This window comes from Venturia canescens, chromosome 8 (genome assembly GCF_019457755.1).
Source record: "Venturia canescens isolate UGA chromosome 8, ASM1945775v1, whole genome shotgun sequence".
In the NCBI taxonomy this organism is placed as follows: Eukaryota; Metazoa; Arthropoda; class Insecta; order Hymenoptera; family Ichneumonidae; genus Venturia; species Venturia canescens.
The window spans coordinates 21,010,172-21,037,529 of NC_057428.1; the positions used below are offsets into that span (position 1 = coordinate 21,010,172).

The window sequence follows — 27,358 nt, forward strand, 5'->3', positions numbered from 1 at the left end:
ATAAATGCCATACTGCGAACGCGCTTTTCCTCGGGATAGCCGAGACCCGCTGCGCGATAAAGCGGCCCACGAATGCGACGAAACGAACCCGGAGCTCGCTCGCCCGAGCCCTTTCCTTTATCAACTGTCGATCGACGTCCATATCACACATTGGGGAGGCACGGGAGGAGGATTAAAAGCGCGATAAATTTGTACCCACGGAACCTGCACTCGCAATAAATGTGAATGCAGCGTTACGCATCGAGCTCCGGAGTAGAGACGCGGCTAGATGCGCCGGCTACATTATTTATCGATATAGCGGATGTCCGAAATGCGTCGTTGCATTTTCAGCCAAAGTTCATCATTCATTGAGTCAGCAAAGGGAGGCAAAACAAACTTTGTGGTGAGAACTTCGTTCGATGTTATTCGGAACAAAATCTGTGGATTTTTGTTTTCCGAGTTTTTACTGGCGCTCTGAAATTTTTATTCTTGATTTTCCTTCTCGAATTGAGAATAGAATAAATTTGGAGAATTGCACCTGCTGCTTCGACACTTTTACTAAAATGTCTTCGAGGCTCTGAGCTCGATTGCATTGTTGAGAAAAGTGAGCACGAGCCCGAGACGAGGATGGCAAGCGGCACTGAAACGTGACTCATTTTGGGATTTTCCAACAATGAAAAAAAGTGCATTTAGCCTAAGAGAGTGGTAAAAAGTTTGTCACGAAGAGTCTTCGATTCTCACAAAAAGTGGAGTCCCCAAACCCTCTTTTTACTCATTCTCGAGTATTTTGCGACCTCCATCGAAAAGCGAGTTACGAATTTTCGGACACTTTGTATAGAAAGCGCAAATACAGGGGTACGAGAACGAGAGCATCGTAGCGTGTGATTGCGATAATGTTGGATATATTAATGCGCGAAAATGCATAAAGCTCGGCCAGGAGGCTCGGGGGGGAGGGGCACGAGTCCGAAAACGTTGAGGGAACCGTAGCGGCGTGTGTATGGTTGAATATAAACGATTTTCTCGCTCGTGGCTGTTTCATCGAGAGCAGAGGATCGAATCTGATAGAGAGGGAGGGAGCAAAAGTCAGCCGGATGCGAGTACGAACGGTTTATAAATTCGTACGAGAGGGGAAAAACCACTCGATTTGGCGGATACAGTGGCATATATACATATGGTATTATTGAGGCAGAAAAAGCAACGACTATATCCCGCTTTCCACCCTCTCTAGAGCTTTCATCGTGTGCAGTGTGCAGTTTCGTTGCCGCACGACGGAGTGAAAGGGAGAAGAGGGGGGGAGTACATCAGCGATATTTTGTTTCACGAGAGGGATTAAAAGCCCCTGATCATTCGCTCTGAGTGACTCTCTCGCGACTGTTCAGCGAGGCAAGCTTTTTTTTTATATCTTTTTTGGACACAATTGGAAATATCGATTGAATGATTCGCGGGTGATTACAGACGGTTGATTGTCTGCGTAGAATTTCACGAAGCACGTGAATACGGAGGGGAGAATTTTTCTATTTTTATTCAATTTTTTAAATTGATTTATAAATTCAATGAGAAATTACATGGCTCAATATTTTCTCTATCGAATCCCTTCGCCTGCATCGATATCCACCGATCCGTCACTTCTGCTCAGAGCCCATAATTATAGACACTTCAAAGTATGAAATACAGAGTCGTATATATAAAAAAGTCGAAGTGCGCGCGTTTTGGAGGGAAGCTCTTCGTACGGGGAAAAAAAAGGCGAGCGAGGCTCGTGGGCGTTTTCGGTGGATGAAGTCGAAACCCTCGTTAGCGACCTCATTAACCCCTGAGAAAATCTAAGCGGCAATCGAGGCCCGTCGTGTATCGAGATTAACGGAGACGAAGCTGGCAAAGGATGAGATACATATTTAATGGATGTGTGGGGAAAGCGTTTGGTTATGCTGCTGTTATAAGCGCCCTGGGCCTTTCTTCCCCTCCTGCCCGCCCCCGCGCCCACCTTTTCCGCTCTCCAGTTTAACCCCCTGAAAGTAAAACAAACAAATCCGACGTGGCGCCAACGCAGATGCGTCTCGTCATCCCGGGGCTCATCTCCCAGTCAGTATTTTTTAACCGCGGAGAAAGATCGAAAACGATCGTATATACATGCGCGCACATTTATGTGCGACTCATCCTCCGTCTCGGGAGAAGCCTCGAATTTCATTCTCCTCGCGCATCCCCTTGCGAGCCGCCCACTACCCAATCTATACAGAGTGTCTCTAGAGTCATCCTCGACCATTTCAAAATTAATATCGATCTCCGAATCTTCAAGGTAGTTCATACACGATACGATTTTCTCAAGAAAATATTGAAGTTTACTCAAAGTTTCAATGGGTAGTCGACTGACACGCTTATCAAATTTTAAGGAGGGTGCTGGGTCACGAAATCAAAATCATCAGAATTTGATCAAATTTCGTGATAACATTCTTTGGCATCAAGTATACAAATACTACTTTTTTCAAATTTTTTTACCACACGGTTATCGAATAATTGAGCGTTAAATCGAAATTCTTATGCACGAGAGATGTACGTATGTAAACTTTATGCTTATAGACGTGAACTTTAGTGTTCAATTACTCGAGAGCTATGTGGTAGAAAAAACCAAATTTTATTAAATTCTCATCATTTTGAAATTCTTTGTATTTTTAACATATATGGTTTAGCATGGCAACATTGTATCGTCGCGATCTTCGTCTTATTGGGCATTTAGATAAACGTGTTTAAATATGAGGAAAAATACACGAGGGTATAGGCGTAAAAAATCGTTCATCTTTTCATATAACGAATGAACACTTTTTACGAAGTTTATGAAAAAGTACACGATGACAACGAAGTATTTAATGAAGGTCTGGGAAAAAATTTGAGAAGATTGTCTCACTAGTAATAAAGATATGTAACGTTAAAGATTGAACGAAATTGGCAAAATGAGCACTCGTAACCTCACATTTGCTTATTTCAGCATTTTGTTTCATCTTGGCTTGGCCCATTCCCGTCGCAGCCTTTCCTGTCTTTTTATTAATACTTTTTTCTTGATCCATTTCCCTTTGCCCTCTCTAAAGCGATTTTTAACATAAAAAACTATGGTGTATTTTAGCCAGGGGGGGAATAAAATTTCGCATTCAGTCAGTAATGGATCCCCGATTAATTAATGGCTCGTTATTTCATTCGCCAAAAAATAAGTTGAAAAAATGTATTTACAGTTTTGAATGAATAACTCTGAGATTAATTTAGAGTGATAAGATTTTCAATTAGGAAGTAAAAATCGAGTGCTGAAACGACTTTTTTCGGTTCAACGCTTCGACGATCGTCTCAAGTTTGGCGATACACTGATTCTCGCCTCCGAGAACTTTGCTCCTCGGGATCCTCCGCCTCCGGCTTTCCCCCCTCCCCGAGGGTGCGACTTCCCGGACAGCCTGTACATCCATATAACGTTACCACCTCGCGAGGAAGTCAAAAGTCGGTGTAGAGTGACGGAACATTCTCGGTCTCCTCATGCTCCTGAGCAAACAAGTAATAGACTCAAGAGAATAACTTTGACGAAGGCGCCAGCGCACTTGCACCTTTCATGCAGCGACTGCACGACGACAGCGGCGACCAAGACGACGCGACCGAGGGGAGAACTTTATTTTTCTATCTTCTCGTCTTCCCCGTGGCGCCTGCTCATCGCGTCCTCCCGTATACTCATGCGTGTGCTTCTCTCCAAATTGACTTCCCGGCAATCGCGATCGGAATATTTTCGGTCACCAGGAATAATCTTCTTAGGGATGCGCGTCCACCGGGATTTGGATTTTCTTTCCGTGCAGTTACCAACTCCGTTTTAAGAGCTCCGAAGCATTCCGACCGGCGGAAAAGCTCAGGCGAGAACGATCCGAAGGCAACACACCTTCCAGGCCCACACTTTCTTGAACTATTCCCAAAAAACATAAATTTTCCAAAATTATTGACCTACCCAGAAATCGGGAAGCAAAATAAAGTTCAATTTTTTCCTTGTCATCAAAGTATAATTCGCCGTTCTGTGACTAGTCAAGTTTGCAACTATTTAATGTTGATTCATTTCAAGTCTAAATTATTAATAAAATTAACAAACACTCACATTGAGAATATTTTTATCAACTTTAGTTTTTGACGCGTCAGAAACTAAAGTTTTTTCATCTTTTCTTTCTTAAAAGCCCCGTGAAGTAACGTTTTTTTTTAAAGAAACGGAATCTGTGATAAAACTTTCTTCGCGATATAAACTTTTCCGAACACCGTACAATTTTTTCACAATTAATATTGTTGCCAATTCTTTCGTAGGGCACCGTGTTAAAAACTCAAAATTGTAAATGATTCAAGATTTCGCCCCCGTAAGAGGCCCCGGAACCGTGCTTGTCGTTATCAGGAGGCCTTAAACTATCATTAACCGCAAAGAAGTGGACCGAACTTCTTTAAAATCGGCTCCGCTGCTGGGAGTCAAAAAACGAAAATTCTCGAGAGCTACGGGACCGAATTATGAGAGAAAATCGTGTTAAGGTGAGAGCTCGAATAAAGCGCGTAGCCCGGTGGTGTGTCGTCGGGTCAGTAAATACGTGTAATCTTTTTAGATCATTTACGAATGTTTTTTTTCGCAATAATAGCGCGTCGATAATACCGCGCGGGGCTGGTTATTGAATGGAGCGAGGATTAGACTTATACCTCCTGAATATATTACAAGCAGCCTGTATCGAGATTGTATGGGAGCATGTACAGGGGCTAATACATTTATATATCGTGGTTTGGAGCACAATAAGCTCCGAGCTAAAAGCAGTTTACGTGTAAATACGTGTAAAAGCGTATCCCTGCGAGAGAGAATCGGGCTCTCGCTCGGAGCTCCGGATGCACGCGGCAAAAGAGAGAGAAAGAGAGTTTAGGGGACGCCCCATTAGGAAGCCGTTAAATAATAAAGCCGCCATATTAGGCATAAGAGAAAAACACACCCCAAAGGCTCCTCCGAGAGCCCGAAACACCCCGCGTCGAAAAATCATCGGCGTATACACGTTCCTCGCACGACACCATCAAACCGGGGGATTATCCCATGCACAACGATATGTCTGCCCATTATACGAAGTTGCGTCTTCCTTGCTGGCTTCGGCTCTGTACCATTATTTCGCAACGGCCCTTCTCTTGGCCTGAGCAACTTTTATTCCGGCCGCAGGATCAACGAGCCGTTTCCCTCGCAGTTTCGAGCAATTCTTTCCCGTTATCCAGCAGTCGCGAAGGTTCGAAAGAATCGGCGACGTCGTTTCGAGAAATTGTCATCGAGTGCGGGTAACACTGGAACGGAAATTCTGTTGTCGCTGCGGCTCGTTCACGCGAGTTTTATTTCCCGAGTGAGCGAAAAAAAACTATCTGCAGACCGCTTTGTATCGAGGACGGAGCGAAGAGCGAAGTTTATTTCTGCGTCGAAAACAATGTTTACAAACTTTTTCGACTTTTGTTGCGAAGCGCGCAGAAACTTTGGATTCGTCCCGCAATCGTTGTGCAGAAAAGTCGAAGAATTTCTTTCCCCGCGGCGTCGGTAGGGAAGCACAATATGGGAGCGGGCGGCAAGGTTTTTCTCGTATCACGCGATAAATCAATCTCATTAACCCGCGTTTGCTATAACAACGATAATAATAATGATGAGGAGAGAAAATAACAATAATAATTGAGGCTCGTGATGATGGAGCGGTACAATAGCTAATGCAGCGTTTGAATTAAAACTCCCTTTATATCTATACATTTAAAACGCTATACGAGTCGCTTTATTACAAGGTTGTGTAACGTATTACAGTCTCTGTGTCTGTATCTATGAACACTTGAATGCTACACAGCGAACGAACGGGCTTTATCGAGCCATTTATCAGAGGAATTACCACACCAATGATTCCGTGCTGTTTTATTTCCTCCTGCCCCTCCCCAGCCTCGTGGATCGCACACGCCACTGTAATCCATTATCACTGCGATATTTTATTCTCCGTTGCTGGGATGCGAGAAAACTTCTTTCAACAACGCCTCGAATTACTGCGATCTCGTTTCTGCACGTTTCTTCTCCAGAACCGTCGATTTTCGTGGTTCTATAAGGAAAAAATGACTCGAGATCGCGACGTGAAAAAACTGGGACCAAAGGATCAGCAAAAAATTGTTGAATTATTGAATTTTCATGGGCGCATTCGCTTCGTCGATTTTTTAACGTTGAAACTTGCCACGCGGGCGAGCCCGAAATAGCGGCCCTCATTTTTCTCGTGCCCCGGCTGCTGGTCAGCGTATAAACACGGATCCTGGCGGATGTATATGTATAGATATAGAGAAAGGGCGAAGGGAGGAAAGCGCGAGAATGCACCACCAGTCGGTGGCTAATTGGGCCCAATAAGTATTTACCACCTCCCGATTGAGCGATGCTCGGACGGTCACTCGTGACCGCGGGGGGTTTGCTGGTATCCCATTGTCTCGGAACATCCCTCTCGGCCGATCAATCCCCTCCGTTATTCTCGGAGCTTTGTGTGTATTATTTACACTCGCAGGGAGAGAGTCCCTTCTCGTTCCCTGCACATGCACGCTCCCTCCTCGTAGGTATTACTTCAGGTAGTACATAAACCCCCGGATCCTGCGGAGGTCTATACGATGATATATAAAACGATACATCCTCGCACTTTACCGATGCACTCTATAGGTATACCCATGGGGAAATTCCCTGTGGGGAATCCCATGGGTTTGCGCTCTTCCCTGCTGCTGCTGCTGCTGCTGCTGCTGCTGTCATCGACGAATGCGGAAAAGGACCGCTGTATTCGAGAGTCCGGCGGCATGCGAGCCCAACTAGCCAAACATGTGTTTCGGATTTTCTCTCAGGCTCCTTCCACGCGTTCTGCCCTGCCCCTTCTCCGTGCCATTTTTTCGATGTTTTACTCTTAAATATGCTCGTCGCTGCGCGCACTCGGTGGGCCTGACACCTGATTTTACAGGTTCGAGTACCTCGTGCTTTCTTTCCCGACGTATTACGCGGCGGTGGACACGAGCTGCAGTGGCTTTTGGCCTGGGACCTTTTTTCAAAGATTTTCCCCAATCGCTCGACGAGTTTCGAGTTTTTCGCATATATTTTTGTGATCGTAGGAACCGCCGCTCCGCGACGATCGGGCGCTCAGAAAGTAGGACGGGACGAGAAGGCAAGTGTCGAGCTTCGAGTGCGAGTGGTTCTTTAAATTTTGGAGCCACGTTTCGAGAGGGCCTCTTGATCACTGGAATCTGTGTTTTATTGTCAGCTCTCGAGGAACACCGATTCCTAGCATTTCCAGCGGAGTACAGCACGAGAGCGAGTTACCATGTTTTGAAAACGGGACGAACTCGACACCTGGTTTTACGGCTCGTCTGCGGCCCCTCGGATTCTCGGTCTCCACGATGATTCGAGGCATTTTTCAATTCACCACGAACTCATCTTTCGCAGTTTCGCACATGAAGCTTCCGAGGCGCGAAATAATCGCACTTCTCAGGTCGTTACTTATTTATAATGAGGGAGAACAGAGCCCGATAAACGTGAAGTTTACCACAATACGGAGGGAAACGTACTTAAGGGGTGGATCGCGACGATACAACGTTGCCATGCTAAACCATGTTAAAAATATTAAGAATTTTAAAATAATAAGAATTTCATAAAATTTGGTAAATGTATTTTTTTTAAATATATAAGACAATATCATTTTTTTTCGATTTTTCTACCACATAGCTCTCGAGAAATTGAACACCAAAGTTCGCGTGTACAAGCATAGAGTTTATACAGTTATGCGTCTCGTGCATAAGAACTTGGATTTAACGCTCAATTATTCGATAAGCATGGGGTAAAAAATTTTGGAAGGAATGACATTTGTATACTCGATGCCCAGCAATAATGTGTTATAACGAAATTTTACAAAATTCTCATTATTTTGATTTCGTGATCCTTAAAGGGACGAGTGCATTTAAACTCAAGTGGAAGTCACGCGAGGAGGTTGTTAGAAAACAGTAGAAGTTTAAGTGGGAGTGAATCGAGATAATCGGAGCCTGCTGGAAAAACCCTCCCGTCCTCGCGAAAATCACTGATCGAAGAATGAAAATGAGCAGGTATATGGAGAAAGAAAAAGCGAAAATGGACACGGGCACAAAGAGGAGAAGAAGTGGGCTACGCCGGAAGGCGTTTGGAAAAACCCAATGGTATAGTTGAAGATTATATAGCCAGAGGGAACAACCTGAAATCTGTAACCAGCGTAGAAAGTACGTATATTGTACGTAGATTTTCACCGGGGATGAGAATCGTGGCAGTCCATATAGGAGGCTTTGTATATATACAGCTGAATATTGCTTCTCGTATATCTGTGCTCTGCGGCTATACGCGTCGACTCCGAAAAACCGGTAATCCGGCCTCCCCCGTAATCTGATTTCCACGGGATCTCGTGCCAGGCCCAGGCAATTCTCCCATTCGCTCTCTCTCTCGCTCGCTCGCTCGTTACGAAACTGTATCATCGATCCACTAAGACCTGAGGGCAGGCAAGCCCTCTTTCTCTGTGCTCGAGATACACGTTTCTATGGCTGTGTATACGTACGTACATATGCAGATATGCGTGTATTCTCGATTATCTGCTTATACCTGTGCACATATAATCCGACGTTCCAGAACTCATTTACCTCGATCTCACGATCCTTCACCAATTCCATGCACTCAGCTTTCGACGTTATTTGACATACCTGCTTAATGGTCTTCACTGTTCGCGTATGGATTACAGACTAATTCGATCGATTCACGCACCGTAAAATCGTGAAACGAAAGTTTTGTTTACACGAATCAGTTATTATTTTGACTGGTGTTCTCTGAGTGAGAACGTTGTGGTTTTGGAATCCTTCGCGATCCGCGGATCCAAACTCACCAAAAATTTCACCATCTCTTGTAACGAGGGTGCGAAATTTATAATTTGCACCCTCTTATGTGAGAGAGAGTGGGGGGTCTCGGCGCGTTGCGAGATCCTCGTCGATCGCTCTTTAATTAAAAGTTTCTGAACCGTCGACCTGAGTGCATCTAACCACCGCTCGGCATCGCTGCGACTGGCGTCATTTCAATCATCGTGCGGACTAAATCCCGGCCGGGTTTAGCCTGAGCGCGCGATCTTTGGTGGGGACACCTCAAAAGACGAATAATTCTAATAAAAAACGAAAGATACGGATTGCTCCAAATTTTTTTATTACGACCATTCCGTGCATCGATTAAAAGTGCAGTAGACATTGTCGCGTCCTGCACTGAAATATGGTCACGTCCCGATCCGGTTTCTTCGTCATTTTTCTCTGAATATCGAAATACGCTCGTATAAAAATTTCCATTTTCGATAAATTCGTGTTCAAACAACCTACTGTGTGTTAAAAAAAATAAACAAGAATCATATTGTATATTATATTTTGGAATATCGAAATATGCTCGCATAAAAATTTTCATTATCGATTAACTCGTGTTCAAAAAACGTTCTGGGTGTAAAAACTAAAATATATAAATTCAGTGTTTACAAATGGGATCGCGGTGACTTATTAGTTAATGAATAAGACGAATTAGTAATCTTTATTAATCATTTAATTCCAATTACCGACATCGATTTGCTCTTCACATCCTAAATTTCATTCCTTTTTTATTTCCCTCGTTCCTACGCTCGCTCGATATAAAACATTTGACAGATAAACGGTTTATATCCTACACAAAAAATAGTATCGAATATCACGCTCTGTTGATTTGTTTTTTTTTGTTTTTTTTTACTCTACCGTTGACAATCGTGCAGTCTCGTAATCCGCTGATGCAGTTGAGTAACAGCCAAGCCTCGCGCGCATTTTGGTCGAGTGTGGAATTTATTTTTCGTCGAGTGCGGGTGCCGCTCGCTGTTCAGAGGATGGTAAAGCGGTATCCGCGTGAGTGGCGAAAATCAGAAATCAGAATATTTGGCAAGAGATTCGGCGAGTGGGAGAGGCGCGGGGAGGCGGCAGAGAACGCAGAGCAGGAGCGTCGTCGCACGCGCAACGCTCGATAAACCGGGTGCGAAGGCGCGCTTTGCGTTCCGCGGCGCCGGCGTCGCTCGACGATTTAAAATCGCCTGCAGACGGAGTCTGCTAAAGTCTCGGTGCGCGTAGGCGCGCGGAAAGTAAACGATGATCCTTTTGTTTGGCAGGAAGAGAGCGAGGACTCGATGAAAAAGGTGGTCGAAGCCGCTTATTCCGTCGATACTTGAGCGGCGGCCGCGCTAACAAGAGTTCACCTTTCCAATCACATTCGACGCGCCAACGCACGCAATATGACGACAGGCCTATTATTACACGGCGCGCGGACGGGCCAACTTTTGTTGGAGTTACGTCGACGTGGGATTTGATCTCTCGCGTGTGACACGAGTCCATCGATCGTTGACAAGCCAAATGTCGAAGGACGAACAAAACAGTTGAAACGCAAATGTAATTATTGGGCTGCTACGACGCGTCGCTTGGAGAAACTGAGACAAGGACTCGTCGTCGATGGATGGAGGCGACGGGACATTTGAAACTACTTATTCGCGAAACCTCGTATAATGTTCAATATCAATATTAAATGACCCCCCGAATAAAAAAGTGAGACGAGTGCATGCGCGAGTGCACTGGAGAATCGTCGACGTAAAAGATACACAGTCAGGTGTGTTCCCGGGCAATCGGATCAGTGGGGCTGCAAATCCTCGAAGATCCAGAGTAACCAAAGGTCGGGTTTGAAGAGCAGGGAGGAAGGCCGGAGCAGGAAGAAAGAGGCGAAGAGGCTTGTGTCCCAAGGAAAGTCGAGAATACACGTGAGCAAGCCTGCGCCTCACATAAAAGCGTGAAAGAGTACGAAGAGGCGTAAAAATATTGAATTCCTCGCGGAGATGGATGCTGTCAGTGGCGTTTCGCGAGTCGTCTCGATCGCGGGGAAGCTGCGGAAGATAGAGGGGTAGTTTGTATACGAGGAGGAGCAGGCCACGAACGAGAGGGAAGAAAAGGAGAACGAGCGAGATGCTCCGCACTCGGAAATACGCAGAGAGAGAGGGAGAGAGACGGAGAGACCAGATCACAGAAGCTGTACGGAGAATCCAGCGACAGGAACATCGAGATATACGTATATATATAGGTGGGCGACCTGGACGAGGAAGACGAGGCGACACCGAGAGGCATCAGAGGAGGGAGGCTTCGCCGGCGTCTCGCTCTCTTATCTCTTATCCTAACTCGGCTCGAGGCGAAGAGGGGCGTGCGAGAGCCATGAGAGTTCTCTCCGTCTCGGGTACGCGCCTCTCTCCGGGATGCTGGAGACGTGTGCGCGCTCCGAAGATTCTCAGTGGCAAAGAGAGAGGGAGGGAGGTTGCGACAGGGGGGGGGGGGGGGGTTCGGGGAACGGAGCTCCGGAGCATCGGAGCTTGGTGGGGGAAGTTAATGCAGCGAACACACCGGGTGATCCCGCACGCAACGGGGAAAGGGAAAGCCCCGCAACTATCCCTACTCGCTCGACTCCGGCGGAGGCTCTCGCGGTCCGCGAGAGCGAGAGAGAGACCGGGGAAGCCTGCGGGTGCCCCAAGAAGCGGGGGTAATTGCAGGCACCGACACAAACGCGTGCACACGTCAGAAGAGCGAGGGAGAAGAACGGGGAGGAAGCGGGAGCGAGGGAGACGCGAGCCGCTCCGCCGTCCCAGGGTACGCAGAGGGTGCAGAGGTCGAAGAAAGGTTGGCATGGAAACGGGTCGGGGATCCGGCCAATCGGCGGATCCCGGGTAGGCGTGGCCTGTCATTGGCTACGACGTTGGCTACACCGATCCCTCGACTCGTTGGGTCACGGATCTTCGTTGGGTTGGTTGCTTTTCCAATCCTCCATAAACTCCGCGCACCACTACTACCGAAGGAGATTCAACGATGAGGAGAACACAGCAGCGTGTGCTGCCGAAGGAAACGAGCCTCGGCGAGAGATAGCCTCATCCTCGGTTTCACTCGGCCACCCCGCCACTTCGCATACGAGCCTCCTTCTCCTTCCTTTCAGGGCTCAAGCCTAACCCTACTCTCTCTCCTTCGGCTCCTCTAGCCCTCTCTCTTTCTCCTTTTTTCACTTATCTCGCTCCCCCCGAGCAACTAGCCTCTCTGTCTCGCACTCGAAACAGGCTCCAGGCATGTCTACGCTATAACCAGCCCGTTGCAACAACGCTGGCCCACGCTGGGCTGTCTCTGACAAACGTATCATGCGGGGTAGGGCCGGTGCCGAGATGCCGGCTTGTAAGCGAAACCAGTTTGCTATCCGATACGATCGAGGCAACAGCAGCGGCCGCCACCGCGCTTAGCCCTACTGCCGAAGCGCTCAGGCTTCGCCGACCACTCTTTCTCCGCTAAATCGCATTACACCGTCGGACTTTATACCGTTACAGTTCCGACCGCTAATTACTCTCCGAATTTACTCTTTTTATACCGAGTTTATCGACGCGCACGACGGCTGTGCTTCGATCAATTCGTCGGGGACTGTCGCGCGGCTACTTCGAGTGTAACGAAGTGACGTTTTTTTTCACCCAACCACTCGTACATAAGACGGTGGTCAACGGTTATATTTACCTTTACTGGCTGTGACGTCGTCGTTCCCCGAGGAGCAATATTTCTCTCACGATCGTCGTAACCGAACGAGCTTTTGCGAGATTTTTATGTTTGGGATCGGGATTATCCGCTCGGGGAATCCGCTAAATTGAGCTGCCACCGGCGAGCGCGTTGATGCGTTTAAATAGCAGAGGTAAATCGAACATGATCCTGGAGAATAACCCGCAGGAACGGGACCAGATATCGTGTTGACAGTGTAATTGTCGAATGTTGTGTGCTCGGATCGTGTGCCGGAGATAAAAAGCTCGCGCGATCCCGGAAATTCGTAAATTAAAAAGTTTTTCGTTGTTGGTTTTGTAAACCCTTTTGTTTTTATTCGTTCAGGAGTTGCAGTGCGTTCTGAGTGGATTCGCGTGTGTTTTTTTTCCCGGAGAATAGCCCAGCGGCGACTCGAGTTTGGGTTTGTTTTACGTTAATCGTGGCGAAGTCGAGGAAAGCCGATCGACGGCTATGAGATGAGCAGCTCGAGGAGCAAGTACAAAGCGGAGGTTGCTCGTAGCGGCTCGTCCTTTCTTTTCGATCCTGTTCTCGGCGAGCCAAGACACTTGACGGGGATTGCCGAGCGAGCGATTTCGATGCCGTGCCGAGTTTGAGCGCAGCCACTGCCCCCCAGCCAACACTCGGGTTTTTCTCGCGACGAGGACGACGGGAAACGAGGGAGAATCCGGTCGCGGATCCCGAGAAGAAAGGAACCAGGACGAAGAGGCGCGCGGGTGGCTGGGCGTCCGGAAGTTTTGAAAAAGAATGTCAGCGGTAGCTCCAGCCGGTGCCGCATCAGCGGTCCCAAACGCCAACGGCCCGATAGTCCCGGCACCTGTTTTCGCCCTGCCAACGCTCTCGTTCACCGCTAGTCAAGTCGCCGCGGTCTGCGGCAACCTCGAGGAGAGCGGTGACATCGAGAGGCTGGCGAGGTTTCTCTGGAGCCTGCCCGTCGCCCATCCAAACATTCAGGAGCTCAATCAAAGCGAGGCTGTTTTAAGAGCGCGAGCAATAGTGGCTTTCCACTCCGGACACTATCGCGAGCTGTACGCGATCCTCGAGAGGCACAAATTCACCAAAGACTCCCACGGCAAGCTCCAAGCCATGTGGCTCGAGGCGCACTACTCCGAGGCCGAAAAACTACGCGGACGACCCCTCGGCCCCGTCGACAAGTATCGCGTTCGCAAGAAATTCCCACTCCCAAGAACCATCTGGGACGGCGAACAAAAGACGCACTGCTTCAAGGAGCGGACTCGAAGCCTCCTCAGGGAATGGTACCTCCAGGATCCTTATCCAAACCCCGGCAAGAAGAGAGAACTCGCCGCCGCCACCGGACTCACACCCACCCAAGTTGGCAATTGGTTCAAAAATCGTAGGCAGAGAGATCGCGCTGCTGCTGCTAAGAACAGGTACGTCGACGACGATGATTTTCATTCCGAGTACGATCACGAGGACCGCGATATCATCAATGATTCGGCTCCTTTTTTTCATCCTTGGCTATGAAAAAAAATTAAACACATACGCACCGATTCAGCCGCGCGCGACGAACGATTCGAGCGATTTTGTCACTGCTGTGACGGGCATACGTGGCGAGAAAATTCATCTGTGCGATCGACTTAGTCTCAAATTTAGTGAAACGAGAGTGTGCAAGAGAGCAACGAGAACAAAAATTGTTCAAATTTTACTTATGCCAATGTTTTTTTCTTCAATTGTATATTTTCAAATGAACTCGGCGCCGAGACGCTGTCCCGTCTCTTATTATTAATGTGCGTTCCAATCGCTTTCCGCCGTCGGCTATCCCCCCGGCGAGAACATCGATGTACTCGTACGATTTCTATTACGATTAGGCGACGCATAATTCTGCGACTCTTCCACGAACCTCGACTCTAGATACGTAAGCTCTCTAATTTTTATGCGCGCGCACTTTTATATTTATATTTTATTTTGATTTGTGATACTATACTTTAGTTACCGAGCGAATCCTCGTAGTTTTGTAACTCGCGCTGGCTTTTTTCGTAGTGCGGGCCCTTCAGGGATGATCAGATCCGCTCAAACGATCAATTGTTTGACGATAAATCAGCAACGAAGGGAAAGAAAAACTGTCGATCAGGAAACGGTCCCAGGTCGGCTGGATATTTAGTCGAGAAAGTGATGAAAAAGTAGCCAACTTCTCGGCCATTTTTCCATGAAAATTTTCACATTTTCAACGAAAATCGAGTGTCGCTTAAGCACGCAGCAATTGAGATTGGACCTCGACCGTTTCTCGATCGACGTTTAACTTTCGCTGCGACAACGTTTGTTTACATGTGACGAGACAATAAAGTAGTTTTGTAACGCAAGCGTCGAAGAAACGAACTTGACGAAAACGCGATTGATTCGATGTTACCGATTGGCGCGATTCTGGAACGACAATCGACGATTTTTCACGCAATAAAAAACAAGATCAAACGGAATATTTATTGTTTCATCATTCAAATATTTCTCCATTACTTTTCTATCTCCAGTCTCATTAATCTCTCGAGCTTTTCCCGCAACACTTCAAACTTTTTCGCTCGCTCTTGCCACGAGGGAAAATATAATATTTCCATAGAAATATCACACCCGAGGAACCGAGGAACCGAGGAACGAAAACAATGCTCGCCACATGTGCACACGAACAACGTTTCCGAGTGCCTTTCCGTGGATGAGAAAGAAAGCGAGAGGCGGAGAGAATCAGAGAGAGTTTCGCATTGTTTCGCTCGAGAAAGGTTCGCTGAATTCGCAGGAAAATTCAATTTTCCTCGGCGCTCTCCTCGCTTTCCGCAGCTCGCTTTAAAAAACTCGTATTTCCTTTTCTCCTCCGTCTTTTAGGCAGCTCGTCGGAATCGAGCAATCCGGTGCTCGCGCATTTTTGTTTCGCATTTAAAAACGTGGCTCATCTGGTTTTTACTTTTATCATTTATAATTCCACATCACCCATCGGATCGAAACCGGAAGGTCAAATAACAGGATTTTCAATCCTCGACTCTCCTCTTCCGTCCATTCGTCAAATCCCCACGAAAACTAGATTCCAATAAAAACTATAAATGCTCGGGAACATAAATTCCGAGCTAAAGATCACGAGACTCGAAACCGTGGAGCCCGCGGAGCTTCGCAAAATTAGTGTACTCCACTTTTTCCTTTTCGCTCTGCTTTTTCCAGTAGTTTGAGTCAAGACGCTCGCCGCAGCGAGGACACAAGAATCGACATTTTTCGACAGCATCTTGGTCAAAGTTTTCCGAAAAAGTTGACTAGAGACCTGGCTCAAAGGGTTAAAGTTCGCGTCTTCAAAAGGAGCGTTTAATGGAAGTTAATAGCGAAACGTTTAGCGGTTTAGGTTTCGCCCTTGAGCGATAATCACGAGGTTGTTGGGGGTCTTGTACGCCCTCTTTAGGCTGGTGTGAGTGCGCGTTTTGTATCGTGTCCTCAACGAAACGAGAGAAGGCCTTTGTGCCCGTTGATAGCCCCTGGAGCATCGAAGAAGCGCGGAGCACACGCGAGCATAGATGCGTCGACGTATATAAAGCACACAAGTGGAGCGGCTTCTCGGTGCAGCGACGACAGTGCGAGGGAGGAAGAAAGAGAGAGGAGAAATCGTCGACGGGGGTCGCATAATTTCATTTCTAGGTCCGACGGAGGGTCGGACGTTGATGTCCCGTTGCTGCTGTAGCTGCTGGGGGCGCTTCTGGATGCTTGGCAGGAGAGAGAGCGAGCGAGATGACTGTTTTGCTGGGATGCTCTCTCGATTTTCGAATTACGTGTCTCAAATCGTATTTCGCGCAACAAAACTCTCTCGCCCTTCTCTTTCTCTTTATATTCTCATCTCCTCGAGTTTCATTCATCTTCTCCTGCCCCATTTCGTGTTTTTTTTTCCCGACCAGCAATTGTTTTCTCGCGAGTCTGCGCGAGCCGAGATTCTCTTCGGCTCGTCGGACGTCCGGCCAGGATTTCGAGTCGATAAAAAAACAAACAAGCTCCATCGGTCAGACTCGGTGAAATTCTCGCGATTGTCGTAATATTTCGATAAACACCGATGTCAATGAGATTCTATCGAAAGTGGCAAGATGTTTTGGTGTCGCGGTTGTTTTTATTGGCAGTGCAAGACAGCACAGCCAGGCCAGGTGACCACCTGTCGTTCAATTGATCATCCTTCGCGCGGAGCCAGCTCACTTCAGTGGAGTTTTATTTCCGAGTAGCAGAGAGGCGGCGACGTCTCGAATCTATTAGCAGCGACAAGTTTCTCCTCCGGCTCTCTCTCTCTCCGACACTCTCACGCACCGACAAAAACCAATAGACAAACTTTTGGTCGGTGCAGGTATCGAGAGCTGGTGGCTATATTGTCGAGCGATTTGTCGCTCCTCCGCTCCGCACTCCTCCCGCCCCTGACTGCGTACACACAGAGAGCACGATCGAACGGTCGGCTCCGTTGGTGACAATTCTCGGTCCTCCTTCCGGTCGGTGCAGAAGCGAAGGTGCGAGGACTCCCTCTCGCTCGCTCCGTCTCTCGGTTTTCCGCACTCCCGATCATTCCTTTGATTTACGACTGCGGGAAAACCCGGCAACAACTGGCGGAGCGCTGGCGTACGAAATTTTCGAGACTCGTTACAGCCAGCACGGGTTTTCCCCTGCGCCGCTCGTCGATGCGACCAAATTGCAGTGTTTTTTAATGAGACTTTTCCCGCGAAGCAGTGTGTCTCGGCGAAAGTTGCTCCCCGGTTCTCTCCTCGAACCACCGAGTTTTTTCGTACTTTTGTTTTCCGATGGACAATCGACGCTGAAAAATCGTGCCCCCTCGTCGTTGGCGAACCGAAGTTTGCGACGTTGCAGTTGATAAAAGCCTCCAATTCCAGTGATTCTTTCCCGAATTTGCAATTCGCAGTTTTTCAACGCGCGATGCCTTCGTCAAATAAAAATTCGGCGAATCGCAAATGTTTCTTTTCCATTTCTCCATTTCGTTGGACTCCAACCCTACGCAAACTTGAGCGTCGTGCGCAATTACGGTGCTCCGAATAAAGTCGTTAATAACGATCGCATCGAGGATCCTTCACGCGATCTAAATATAGCTATAGCCCGTTTATAAATACTCGCTCGGATAATTGACGTATCGTTAACCGTCGCATCGTCGTGACCGTTCGATCGTAACTTGGCGAGCTCTCATTTAATTTCACGGCATGATCGTCGTCGATGCTATACGCCGGGACAACTCTCCATGCATGCATGCTCAGTGCACGGTCGCGAGTAAGAGGCGCGCGGGCGGGGGCTAAGAAAATCGATGCCGCACACACTCGATATATCTCTACGCCTTAATGGTTAACGCGGGCGGCGCGCGTTGCGCCGAGAGAATGGATCTCATCCTGGAAGCAAATATCACAGGCTCTCGATGGTACTCGCGTCATTATCACCTTCGCAAACTATAATAACGATCTTCCTCCGGGCGTAATCGTCGACAGAATCCCGTATTTCCGAGCCTGTAAACGCTCTGCATATAACACACGGACAGACAGACACACGCGACGAGATGCGTGGTCGGTGGAAGCCACACGAACGCGGCGGCTGCGTCGAGTGTAATTCACGATCGAATGATTAAATCGCCGTTCCATCATTTTCCAGTTCCTGATTTTATTCGTGTGCACCGATCTATAGAGGGAAATTTGTTTAAATTGCGATGCTGCGTGTGTTCGGACTGTTAACGAAAGTGTCGGAGCCTGTTTCGGAGTTGTAGTTCCGGAATGAAGGTCCTCGATTTCTTTGACGAAGAGTCTGCTGGACGCTCGGTATTTTCGGGGACTCTTGACGAAGCACCCGCACAAGCATTCGTTTTAATTCGATTTAACGGTTCGCCTGCCTCCATAAAAACGTTGATCTCGCATCCAAGATCTTTGAGAGCTGGAACAGTGCCATATGTTTTCGTCAGAGCACGCAGAGGCAATTCCTGAGAGCGAGGCTCGCGAGGTTTCCTCCTTGAGAGGGGTGCACGAGCGCCGCTTTCCTGGTGCGCCACCGGGAAAGGGGTTGGTTCGTGCCCCGTATAGGATCGTTAGAGGCTTTGCGGAGACGGCGGAGAAGGAGGGAGACGGAGAGTCGAATCCTGGCGAGATCCTTCCGCACGTCGCTCCCGAGACTCGGTTAAAGCTTCTGCCTGGCGAAGCAGCCTCGAAAACGGATCGAGAGGCAGAGGGTTATGAAGTGACGAGCGAGTCTGCCTTCCGCAGCGACGGGGAGGCAGACGAGAAAGAGCAAGAGAGACGAAAATCCATGCGCGCACAGAGAGCCCGCCTCGCGGTATATTTTCGCGGTCCAGCGAGCGAGTTATTCAATATGCTCGACCCCAAAAGCCCCGGAGCAATCTCCTCGTGCCCTCTTCTTCTCTCCGTGTCTCTCTCCGCACGGCTCTCTCGCCATAGCCAGCAAAAGCGCACGAGATTTCACATCTGCGTTTGTGCACACGTACCGCATCGCGGCCAACTACTTCGGGTACATAAGCGTGGATGTTTTTGTGAGGATAAAGGGGATGAAGCCGCCCCCGATTTTCCACAGAGGCTCTTGATCCTTGCGGGAAACCTGACTTGGCTGCTCTCTCGCCAGTATATTACTCGGGGAGCATAGTACATCGATTCGTCGAGCAGGTTGAAATCGTCCGTAGAATACGAAAACGTTCACCTTTGCCCGTACATTTGGTACGAAAATTTGTGAATTTTGGATCTTCAGAAAGAATCTTTAATCAACGGATCAGAATCCTTCCTCGCGATGAATTATTCTCGCTAGTTTTCTCGTCTGCGTTCCCGAAAAGGAATGTTCAACGTCGAGGTGTACGAGAGGTCGAAAAGCCGTTGTTAAATTCATGTCGCGAGGCTCTTCGCGCGTCGAGATTGTCGCTCAAAGGGAGATGACCTTAAAGCCGATTGCGGAGCCCGTTTCCACGCGCAAGTGCGAAGTAACAGCTTGCGGCAAATGTCATTGCGGTCGCGCGGTCTCTTTCTGCCGTTTCTGCGAGTCTCCTGGGGGGGGGGGGGGGGGGGGAGGAAAAATCTCGGTGCATAGTGTTTGTCATTCCGATTAAAAGGTCTTATTGGGACTGGGACGAGGAGCGAAGAAGCGGCCAGCGACAGCTGTAGGATGAGAAAGATTCGTGAGATTTTCCCGTTCGAGTGTGCAAGCGCGAGCGGACACGCACGTAATGTCGAAGCAACAATCCGCGTCGAGCCGAAACGCGGGAGCTTTGTCGACGCGAGGACGCGCGCGCGATGACGCCTGAGATTCTCCGCCGCAAGAGACACATTATTCCACGCTCACCATTTTTTCGAGATAGCGAGTAGCCAGCTCCGAGCTCAACTGCGAGGAAAAACGAGCAAAAAGAGAGCAGGCCTCTCCGGCGATACGAGGCCAGAAAAACGCGAGACTCCCTGGCCCTCGAATTTGGAGCTTGAAATTCGGAGCGAGCGAGAGAACGGAGCCCGAAAAATATACTAATGCGCGTACGGGAATGAAGGAGGGGGGAGGCCGCGGGATCCGCGAAGACAAAGGCGATGATTAATTTCCACGTTGGCTTGTCGAGGATCATTAGTGCGGTGTGGCCACGAGGCGATTCCATGACACCTGCACTCTCTCTCTCTCTCTTTCTTCCTTTCCGTTGACCCCGCAGGCCCATTTCTTCCACGTTTTTCTTCCCTATTATATTATTCGTCCACACATATATTTATACTCTCGTTTCGTAATTCACTCCCCCCATCGTGTGTGTGTGTGTGTGTGTGTGTGCTCTCAGTGATGGATTACAGGATTTATAGCAGCGCGGCTACGCGGATCGGGGCTTTGGATCAAAACTCATATTCCTCCGCAGAGCTCGAGTGTGTTTCTGGCTCTATTGCTCGGCCTCTCCCTCTCTCGGGCGCGCACACAGAACCGGCTCTTTGCTCGCTCAATACGAAATGCGATCCGGTATAGAGCGTCGAAAAAAACGTGATGGAAAGGAGAGCGAGAAAAAGATAATTAGCGCGCCGAGAATCAATGAACCGCTGATGGAGACAGCGCGCGTATCTCTGTGCACGAGCTACCTTTCGGGGGGCAGAGCAAGCGGCGAGAGCCATGAGAAATGATTTCGAGAGTTCGGGAGGCGGGAGACGAGGAGTGGAAAAAACATCAAGTGGGTAATTGACGTGCGTGTCCCAGGGACTTGTGAGGGCCAGCTGTCACTTGTTTCCGTGGTAGCTTTTTGTTTTCTGAACTCTATCGCATCGTCGTGGAGAGCATGCACGAGTACGGATCGGAGAGAAACGAAATTTCGGCTGGTTACGGAGACACACGGGGACGGGGCTTGCGTGACTGTTTTCACGGCATCGCCGCGGGGGTTCCCCCACAGCATCCGACGGCACACATCTCCCGCTCCGGTGGAGGCAGCACTAGAAAAAAGTGTATCGTTGAGCCGAGGAGGGTTGCGGCTCCATATAAAAATAATAACGCGACTATACGAACGCATTCGGACACGTTGTTGGACCACGAAATACTAACTCATCGCTCGCGTATCGATTTGTCAACGGGGAATCCATCCCCGTGGATTCCCCGGCTCAGCATCTCGTGTCGTTCACTAGTTTGCCTCGTAATCGTGCGGTCATCGAAGCGAGGGGGTCAAAAAACACGAGGATCGAGTAAAACTCGTATCCGTTACGGGCCGATCAAATATTTATAGTCCGTACTAACAATAACGTTTTTCCTCGCAGCGCCCACTCGCGTGACCCGAACCAGCAGCCTCTTTTTACAAAAAACGGTGCTAGTCTCGAGTCTCGATGATTATTGAACACGAAGGATCAAACGGCGAGATTTTATTACGCGATTCATCAAATTCCATTATATTTCACGTTCCAATAACTCCCTGAATGATTCGAGCATTAGCTCGAGCCGGTGCACGCCGCCTAATTTATCCCGTGCCCGGCTCGGCCGGTTCCCTATAAAATAATATTCCTCTATAGCTATACATCGAGCGCGACGTGTATTATGTAGCTCGGCGAGTACGCGCACCTGTGTCGTATATAAAGTTCCCGGTGAACGGTATACACGAGGATCTCGTGTGCGGTGTCCGATTTCAGAGGTGAAAGAGAGCACGCTGCTGCTCCTGCTGCTCTCCTCGCGGCCAGCTCCGTCGCGGGCTATCGGCACGAAGGAGGCACAGGTATTGCTACTCCGGTCCTCCGAATACGCGGCTTCGACGGACGGAGGTTTTGAGAAGCGAAAGGGCGTCGTGCCGAGGCCGTTGAGGAGCTTCCGGCCCTCGGTCCCGTGCCCTTTTCCTGCTCACTTGCTGCCCCGCGCAGTTTATTCTATCTTTGGGTAAATATACGAGCAAACGCACCCGAGGAAAATGATCCCCCCCTCGCGGTGTAGAACGTCGTACGAAGATCGCACTGGACGGTGGTTAGAGAAGAACCGGAGACAGTCCCTCGGCGAGGGTGTATCGAATGTCGTGGCGCGGTCACCGCGCTATTTTCGTGTCTTTCCCCGAGCCCGCGCTCGCCCTTTCTTCTCCTCCTGCGTCCTCGCTCTCTCTCTCTCTCTCTCGCGCTCTCCTCGGATGCCTCCGGGGGATGCGCACCGTTTTACCCTCAACCGCAGCATACGCGGCCGCCCCGCGCGCTTGTTTCACGCTTAATTAACCGGCTGACAATCCGACCACGTGACGGTTAGCCGTGAGGAGGATCGCGGCCGTATCCACACAAATCTCGCCCGTAGCTGCTCCCGTGCGGCTCTCTGCCCTGGCAGCGAACCCCGAAAAGCAGCCAAGGACGGAGGGCTTCTTCGAGCCTCTCGCTCCTCTCGATGCCACTGCCACGAACAAGTCCTCGACCGTGAATCGAGCGACATCGAGATCCTCCGCTTTTTTTCAAGAATATCGAAAGATCTTCGGAGATAGCGCACACACAGGCTGCTTTCTTAGATTTTGTTGCCAGTGCGTCGGAGCGCCCGAAATAACGGAGAACGAGAAAACCAAGAGCGAAAAGGCTCCTCGGAGTCTCTGCCTGCCAGCAAGCCCTCCCCCTGCTCCTACCTTTTTTTTCCTTCACTTCCCAGAGACCTCCCCACGAGTTTTCAAAGTCCCTCGATCTTTCCTCTTTTCTTTATAAATCTCTGGCGAACCTTTGTCCATCTCCCTCACTCTCGACTCGTTTTTCAACCGATTGATCCACCTTAATATCCATATAATATGTATAAGATCTCTCCGATTTCTTCGGCGAAATCGATACTCCTCGAAAACGTTCGAGTCTCTCCCCCCCCGTCACCGTAATACAGATCCTTTCATTCCGGCCAAGATTTCATTCGTTTGTATGGAAGATGATTATTTCGGTGAAGATTCGTATCGCAGTACGATTCGGGGGCAAGGAAGCTGCAAGGTGAACGCGCGTGGCCCGATTGTGGATTCGGCAGCGTCCCTCTCTCTCTCCCGTTTTCTCTCCGCGCACAAATACTGGTTAACCCAAAAGCAGAGTTCGTTTCCCAGATCCAGAGCTCTCGAAATCACCCGCTCGTTGCTCCGTTCCAAGCTGTAACTACGGAAATTTGGTCCTCGCTCAATCCTTTTACTTCGACCAGCTTTCGACGCGTCTCGACGCGGGGCTCGCTTTTGAGACACTCTGTACCCGCCTTCGTTATAATGTTACGTAAAAATAATGTGTGCGTATCATGTATAGATTGTTGGATCCTGGCTTTAGCTGCCGGTTGTTGGGCTAGAGGCAATCGGCCGTTGAGATAGTTACACCGCGGCGAGGACGTGGCTGGTACCGGCTAACAAATGACCTGGCAATGATTTAGCACATTGAATGTGGGCGAGAGAGGGAGAGGATCGAGTGGCTTTGAGCGTTCGACTCGTTCGCCTCATCGCGTTCAGCGGGACTCGATCGCCTCTCGAGCTCTCGCGCACCGTCCACACGTCTGTCGACGTACGTGGATAGACGCGTAATCTACGAGTGTAGGTGAGATTTTTTATTTGACCTTTATGCGAGCAGCGTCACTGGGACGATAGCACGTGATTGTTTCATGATTAAGCCGTTCGCTCGAGGGGTGACTTTCGATTCGCCTCTCCCGATAGTTTCCTCCGCACCCGCACAGGTACGCGCTGATTAATCGTTTCGAAGATTAAAAACTTGCTCGCGTCCTCGTCATTGCGAAGTGATCCTCCTCGGCGAGGGCTTCGGGGGACTCTCGATGGCCCGCGGAACGCCAAGTATTTTATCAATTACTATCGTCCCTCGAATCTCATTCGATATTATAGGCAAGGAAGGTGGAATGGAATTTCGAAATAGAGTCCTCATGAGACGCGGTACGTTGAGATCGAACCCGGAGATACTTTAAAGCTAAACAAGTCATCAGAATCGTAACGAGAGGATGAGCGCGTAGAAAAAAAGGTTAGAAAGGGTGTGCGAGGCGCGCGCGTTACATCGATGCTGGATAAACTCTGCTGCGCGCACGTTTGTCGACGGGGATCCTGCTCGGAGAGAAGGACCGAGAGGGAGAGAGACTGGCTTCGGGGGCACGACTCTGAAAGGCAAACAGTTTAGCTGGAAACAATTGACTGCAGATTGAAGAGGGTTCGCGCTCTCGCAATCGAAGAAACGGCGAGGGAGGGTGGCGCGAGAGCTATACAGACTCGTCTCCTCCACGGGGTGGGGAGCACATGTGTCGAGATCAATGCGTTTGCCCGATACAGCGGCGCGGATGTCGCGCGCGGCGTGTACAGAGAAACTAAAGACGAATCGACGGGGAGAGGGGAGAGCGAAACAGTTACATCTGTCCTCGAAAAAAGTCGCTTGTATTCCGTCCGCTTGTATATATAAACGTTGTAAAAGCACATATCGAAGCGGTGAACTCTCCGACTTTGAGAGCTCGCCCGGTCGGGGTCGTGAGATCTGAAGCACGCGCCAGGACCGAGAGCTCAAGGGGGTGGAAAAAGAGCGGGCGATTCTGAACGTTTGACGGGGTGGGAGCGCGACGAGGGGGGGGGTTTAAAATTTTTGGAAAATTTTACTTCGCCGCACTGAGATTTCGTGGTTTTCGTCTCGAAGGTCGCGCCCCGAGCCAAAGTTACTTCGGTGCTGGTCTTCACTCAGGATTTTTCGACTCGCAGCTATTCTTTACAGTGTGGGAATTCACTCCGATTCCCCGGAGGCTCGGGCAAAAGAATATTCAGAAGTTGGTCCAGGGGATGCCGCGTCTCGGGTGTGTCGAGAGCCCCGGAAGACGAGTGACACTCTCCTCGAGTGCAAACGTTTCTTTCTTCTCCGCGCCTCTCGTTTTTCTCATTGTTTTATTTTCTCGCCCGCGGGGGACGTGCCTTGACGTTTATCCGGATCGCGGATCCTCGAGCTCCGAGTCCTCAGAAATAATGGCAGCGCGCACCTCTCCGCGCCCGCATACCACTTGCTCCACTAAACGCGACGTCGTATATCTTGAGATCGCACGGCTCTTCGCTATCGAAAAAGCCCGAGCCAACCCCCGCCCCGCGCTCTCTTTTTGTCTTCTCCACTCTCCGACCCTCCCGTGTGTGTACTCGACGACGTTTATATCGGTTTTAAGAGCTCGCCGAGTAGTAACACGACGAGGTTACGTGCCAGAGTAGATTAGACAAAAGAATAAACGATAAAACACACGCGTTCTCGCGTCCGAAGGAAACAAACTTGACGACGCCAAGAGCTCCGTGGGCGCGAACATCGCCTGCTTCCTCCTCGATTAATCGGCATCGAAATTCATTTTTATTATTTCATGGAAATATAAGAGTCCTTGTTACTCTTTCCTCAACTTTTTTCCTCTCGATTCTTTGCCAGCAATTCTGGAGAGCCGTTACAACGAGCCGTTGCTTCGGAGCAGGGGATCAGCGAACTCGCCGCGGCTACCGAGCGGTCATTACAAAGTATAATGCGACGTCGTGTTTCCTAGATTAAGCCTGAACAGGCAGCAGACTGATATCCCGGAGCTCTCACGTCTCGCTCCTCTCTCCTCATTCCTTCGCGTGTCAATTAGTCGCACTGTTGGTAGAATAAGGCATTTTGACAGGTCGTGCACCTAACGACGGGAAGGCCTTTGTGACACGAAGCTCCTCGGGGCGAGTGAGCAGGCTCTGTCGGGAAAAAGGAACGTTTCTGATTAAACATTTCGTCATGTCGTGGGATCCGGAAGAAATTCAGTTATTTTCGTTCCACTGCGTAACGGGCTTGGAGTGTTTTAATCATGAAAAAAGTTGGATCGTCTGGAAAGACTCGATATTAATCAAGTCCCCGCTTTTTCAGGTGGAACGCGAACGCACTAAATCCGTTTATTAAAGTAGTTCGGCCGTTCGATTGAGTACGGTGAAGGTCCACTTTTTTGCGGTTAATGATAGTTTAAGGTCCCCTGATAACGATGAGCACGGTTCGAATCGCTTCATTGACAATTTTGAGTTTTTAACATGGTGCCCCATGGGAGAACTCGTAACAATATTAATTGTGAAAAAATTGTACGGTGTTCGGAAAAGTCTGTATCGTGAAGAAAATTTATCACAGATTCCGTTCCTTTGAAAAAAAAACGTTACTTTACGGGGCTTTTAAGAAAGAAAACATGAAAAAACTTTAGTTTTTAACGCATCGAAAGCGAATGTCGGTCGTTAAGTTGGACCGCTGGTAACAGCAGCTGATTGAACTTCGGGCAAATTCGGGAATCGCGGGAATTTCATCAAATTTATTTTTCAGACTGACTCGCGTGCTTTCATTCGTCCAGTAGCTTCGCTTTTTTTTGATGAATCGATCATTCCTTTTTCTCAGTGGCTTTACACCGATATAAACTTGCTTTCGCACAATAAAAAGTGTCAGACCCAATCATTAACTGGTCGAGTTGAAGTATAAATTTGATCTTTTATGATATTTTTGAAGCATTTTATTAGATTCTTGTGATAAGAATATTCTCGATGCAAGTGTTTGTTAATTTTATTAATAATTTAGACTTTAAATTAATCAACATAAAGTGGTTGCAAATTTGACTAGTCATAAAATGGCTGAACTACTTTAAGCTTTCAATGGTGATTAAGGCGCGAAGACAGGCGCAGCAACGACTTCGATGACTAATGCGACAAGGTGAACTTCGAAACAAACTGTTTCAACGTAATCCCGATGGAATATGATTTCCGGCTTGATTTCGATATCCTCGCGTATCACGCGTTAATAAAATATGACGAAAGTCACAAAAATAGTGGTAAAAGTGACAGGAATAACGTGTCCCGATCCTTTCATTTATTCCTTTCTCAACCTTCTTTTATTCTCATTCATAGAAGCTCTCGCGGCAACGGTGCGCGACGAAGTGCACCGCTGATTGTATCATACATAAAATAACGATAAATTGGCCGCGCACCGAGCCGCCCGGGCTGCGTGGTGCGAGCGCTCGTGTCGTAATGAGCCCGAGGGCCGGCGACAACTCGACGCTGCAAATATTCCCCCGCACTCGAAAATATAAATTGAGACTTGTAATTAAAGGAACTCGTTGTAGGTGGCGGGACCACTGATCGCGCGTGAAAAATCGTCGATCGAAAAGCCCGTTGTTGATCGCCGCGCGACGCGGTTAGAAATCGATTCAATCGATTTCTAACCGCACTGCTCGAGCTCCCTGCCACGAGTTATGAACAATCCCGAGACAAACGCATCGTCACACGAAACGCGGACCCGGCTCGACCAGTTTAACTCCGGAAACGTGAACGAGCTCGTGAACAATAAAAATGAGGAAATCTTTCGACACG

The 27,358-nt window shown here is 48.8% G+C and overlaps 1 protein-coding gene across 1 annotated transcript in view; it reads left to right on the forward strand.

Moving 5' to 3' along the window:
* The first annotated feature begins 12,280 nt into the window (after positions 1 to 12,280).
* The window catches only part of Optix (optix), a 38,768-nt gene continuing 23,690 nt past the window's right edge, over positions 12,281 to 27,358 (forward strand). The window contains exon 1 of the mRNA XM_043426606.1: positions 12,281 to 14,006. Within this exon, the coding sequence (XP_043282541.1) occupies positions 13,363 to 14,006 (644 nt within the window). The 5' untranslated portion in view covers positions 12,281 to 13,362. The remainder of the gene's footprint in view (positions 14,007 to 27,358) is intronic.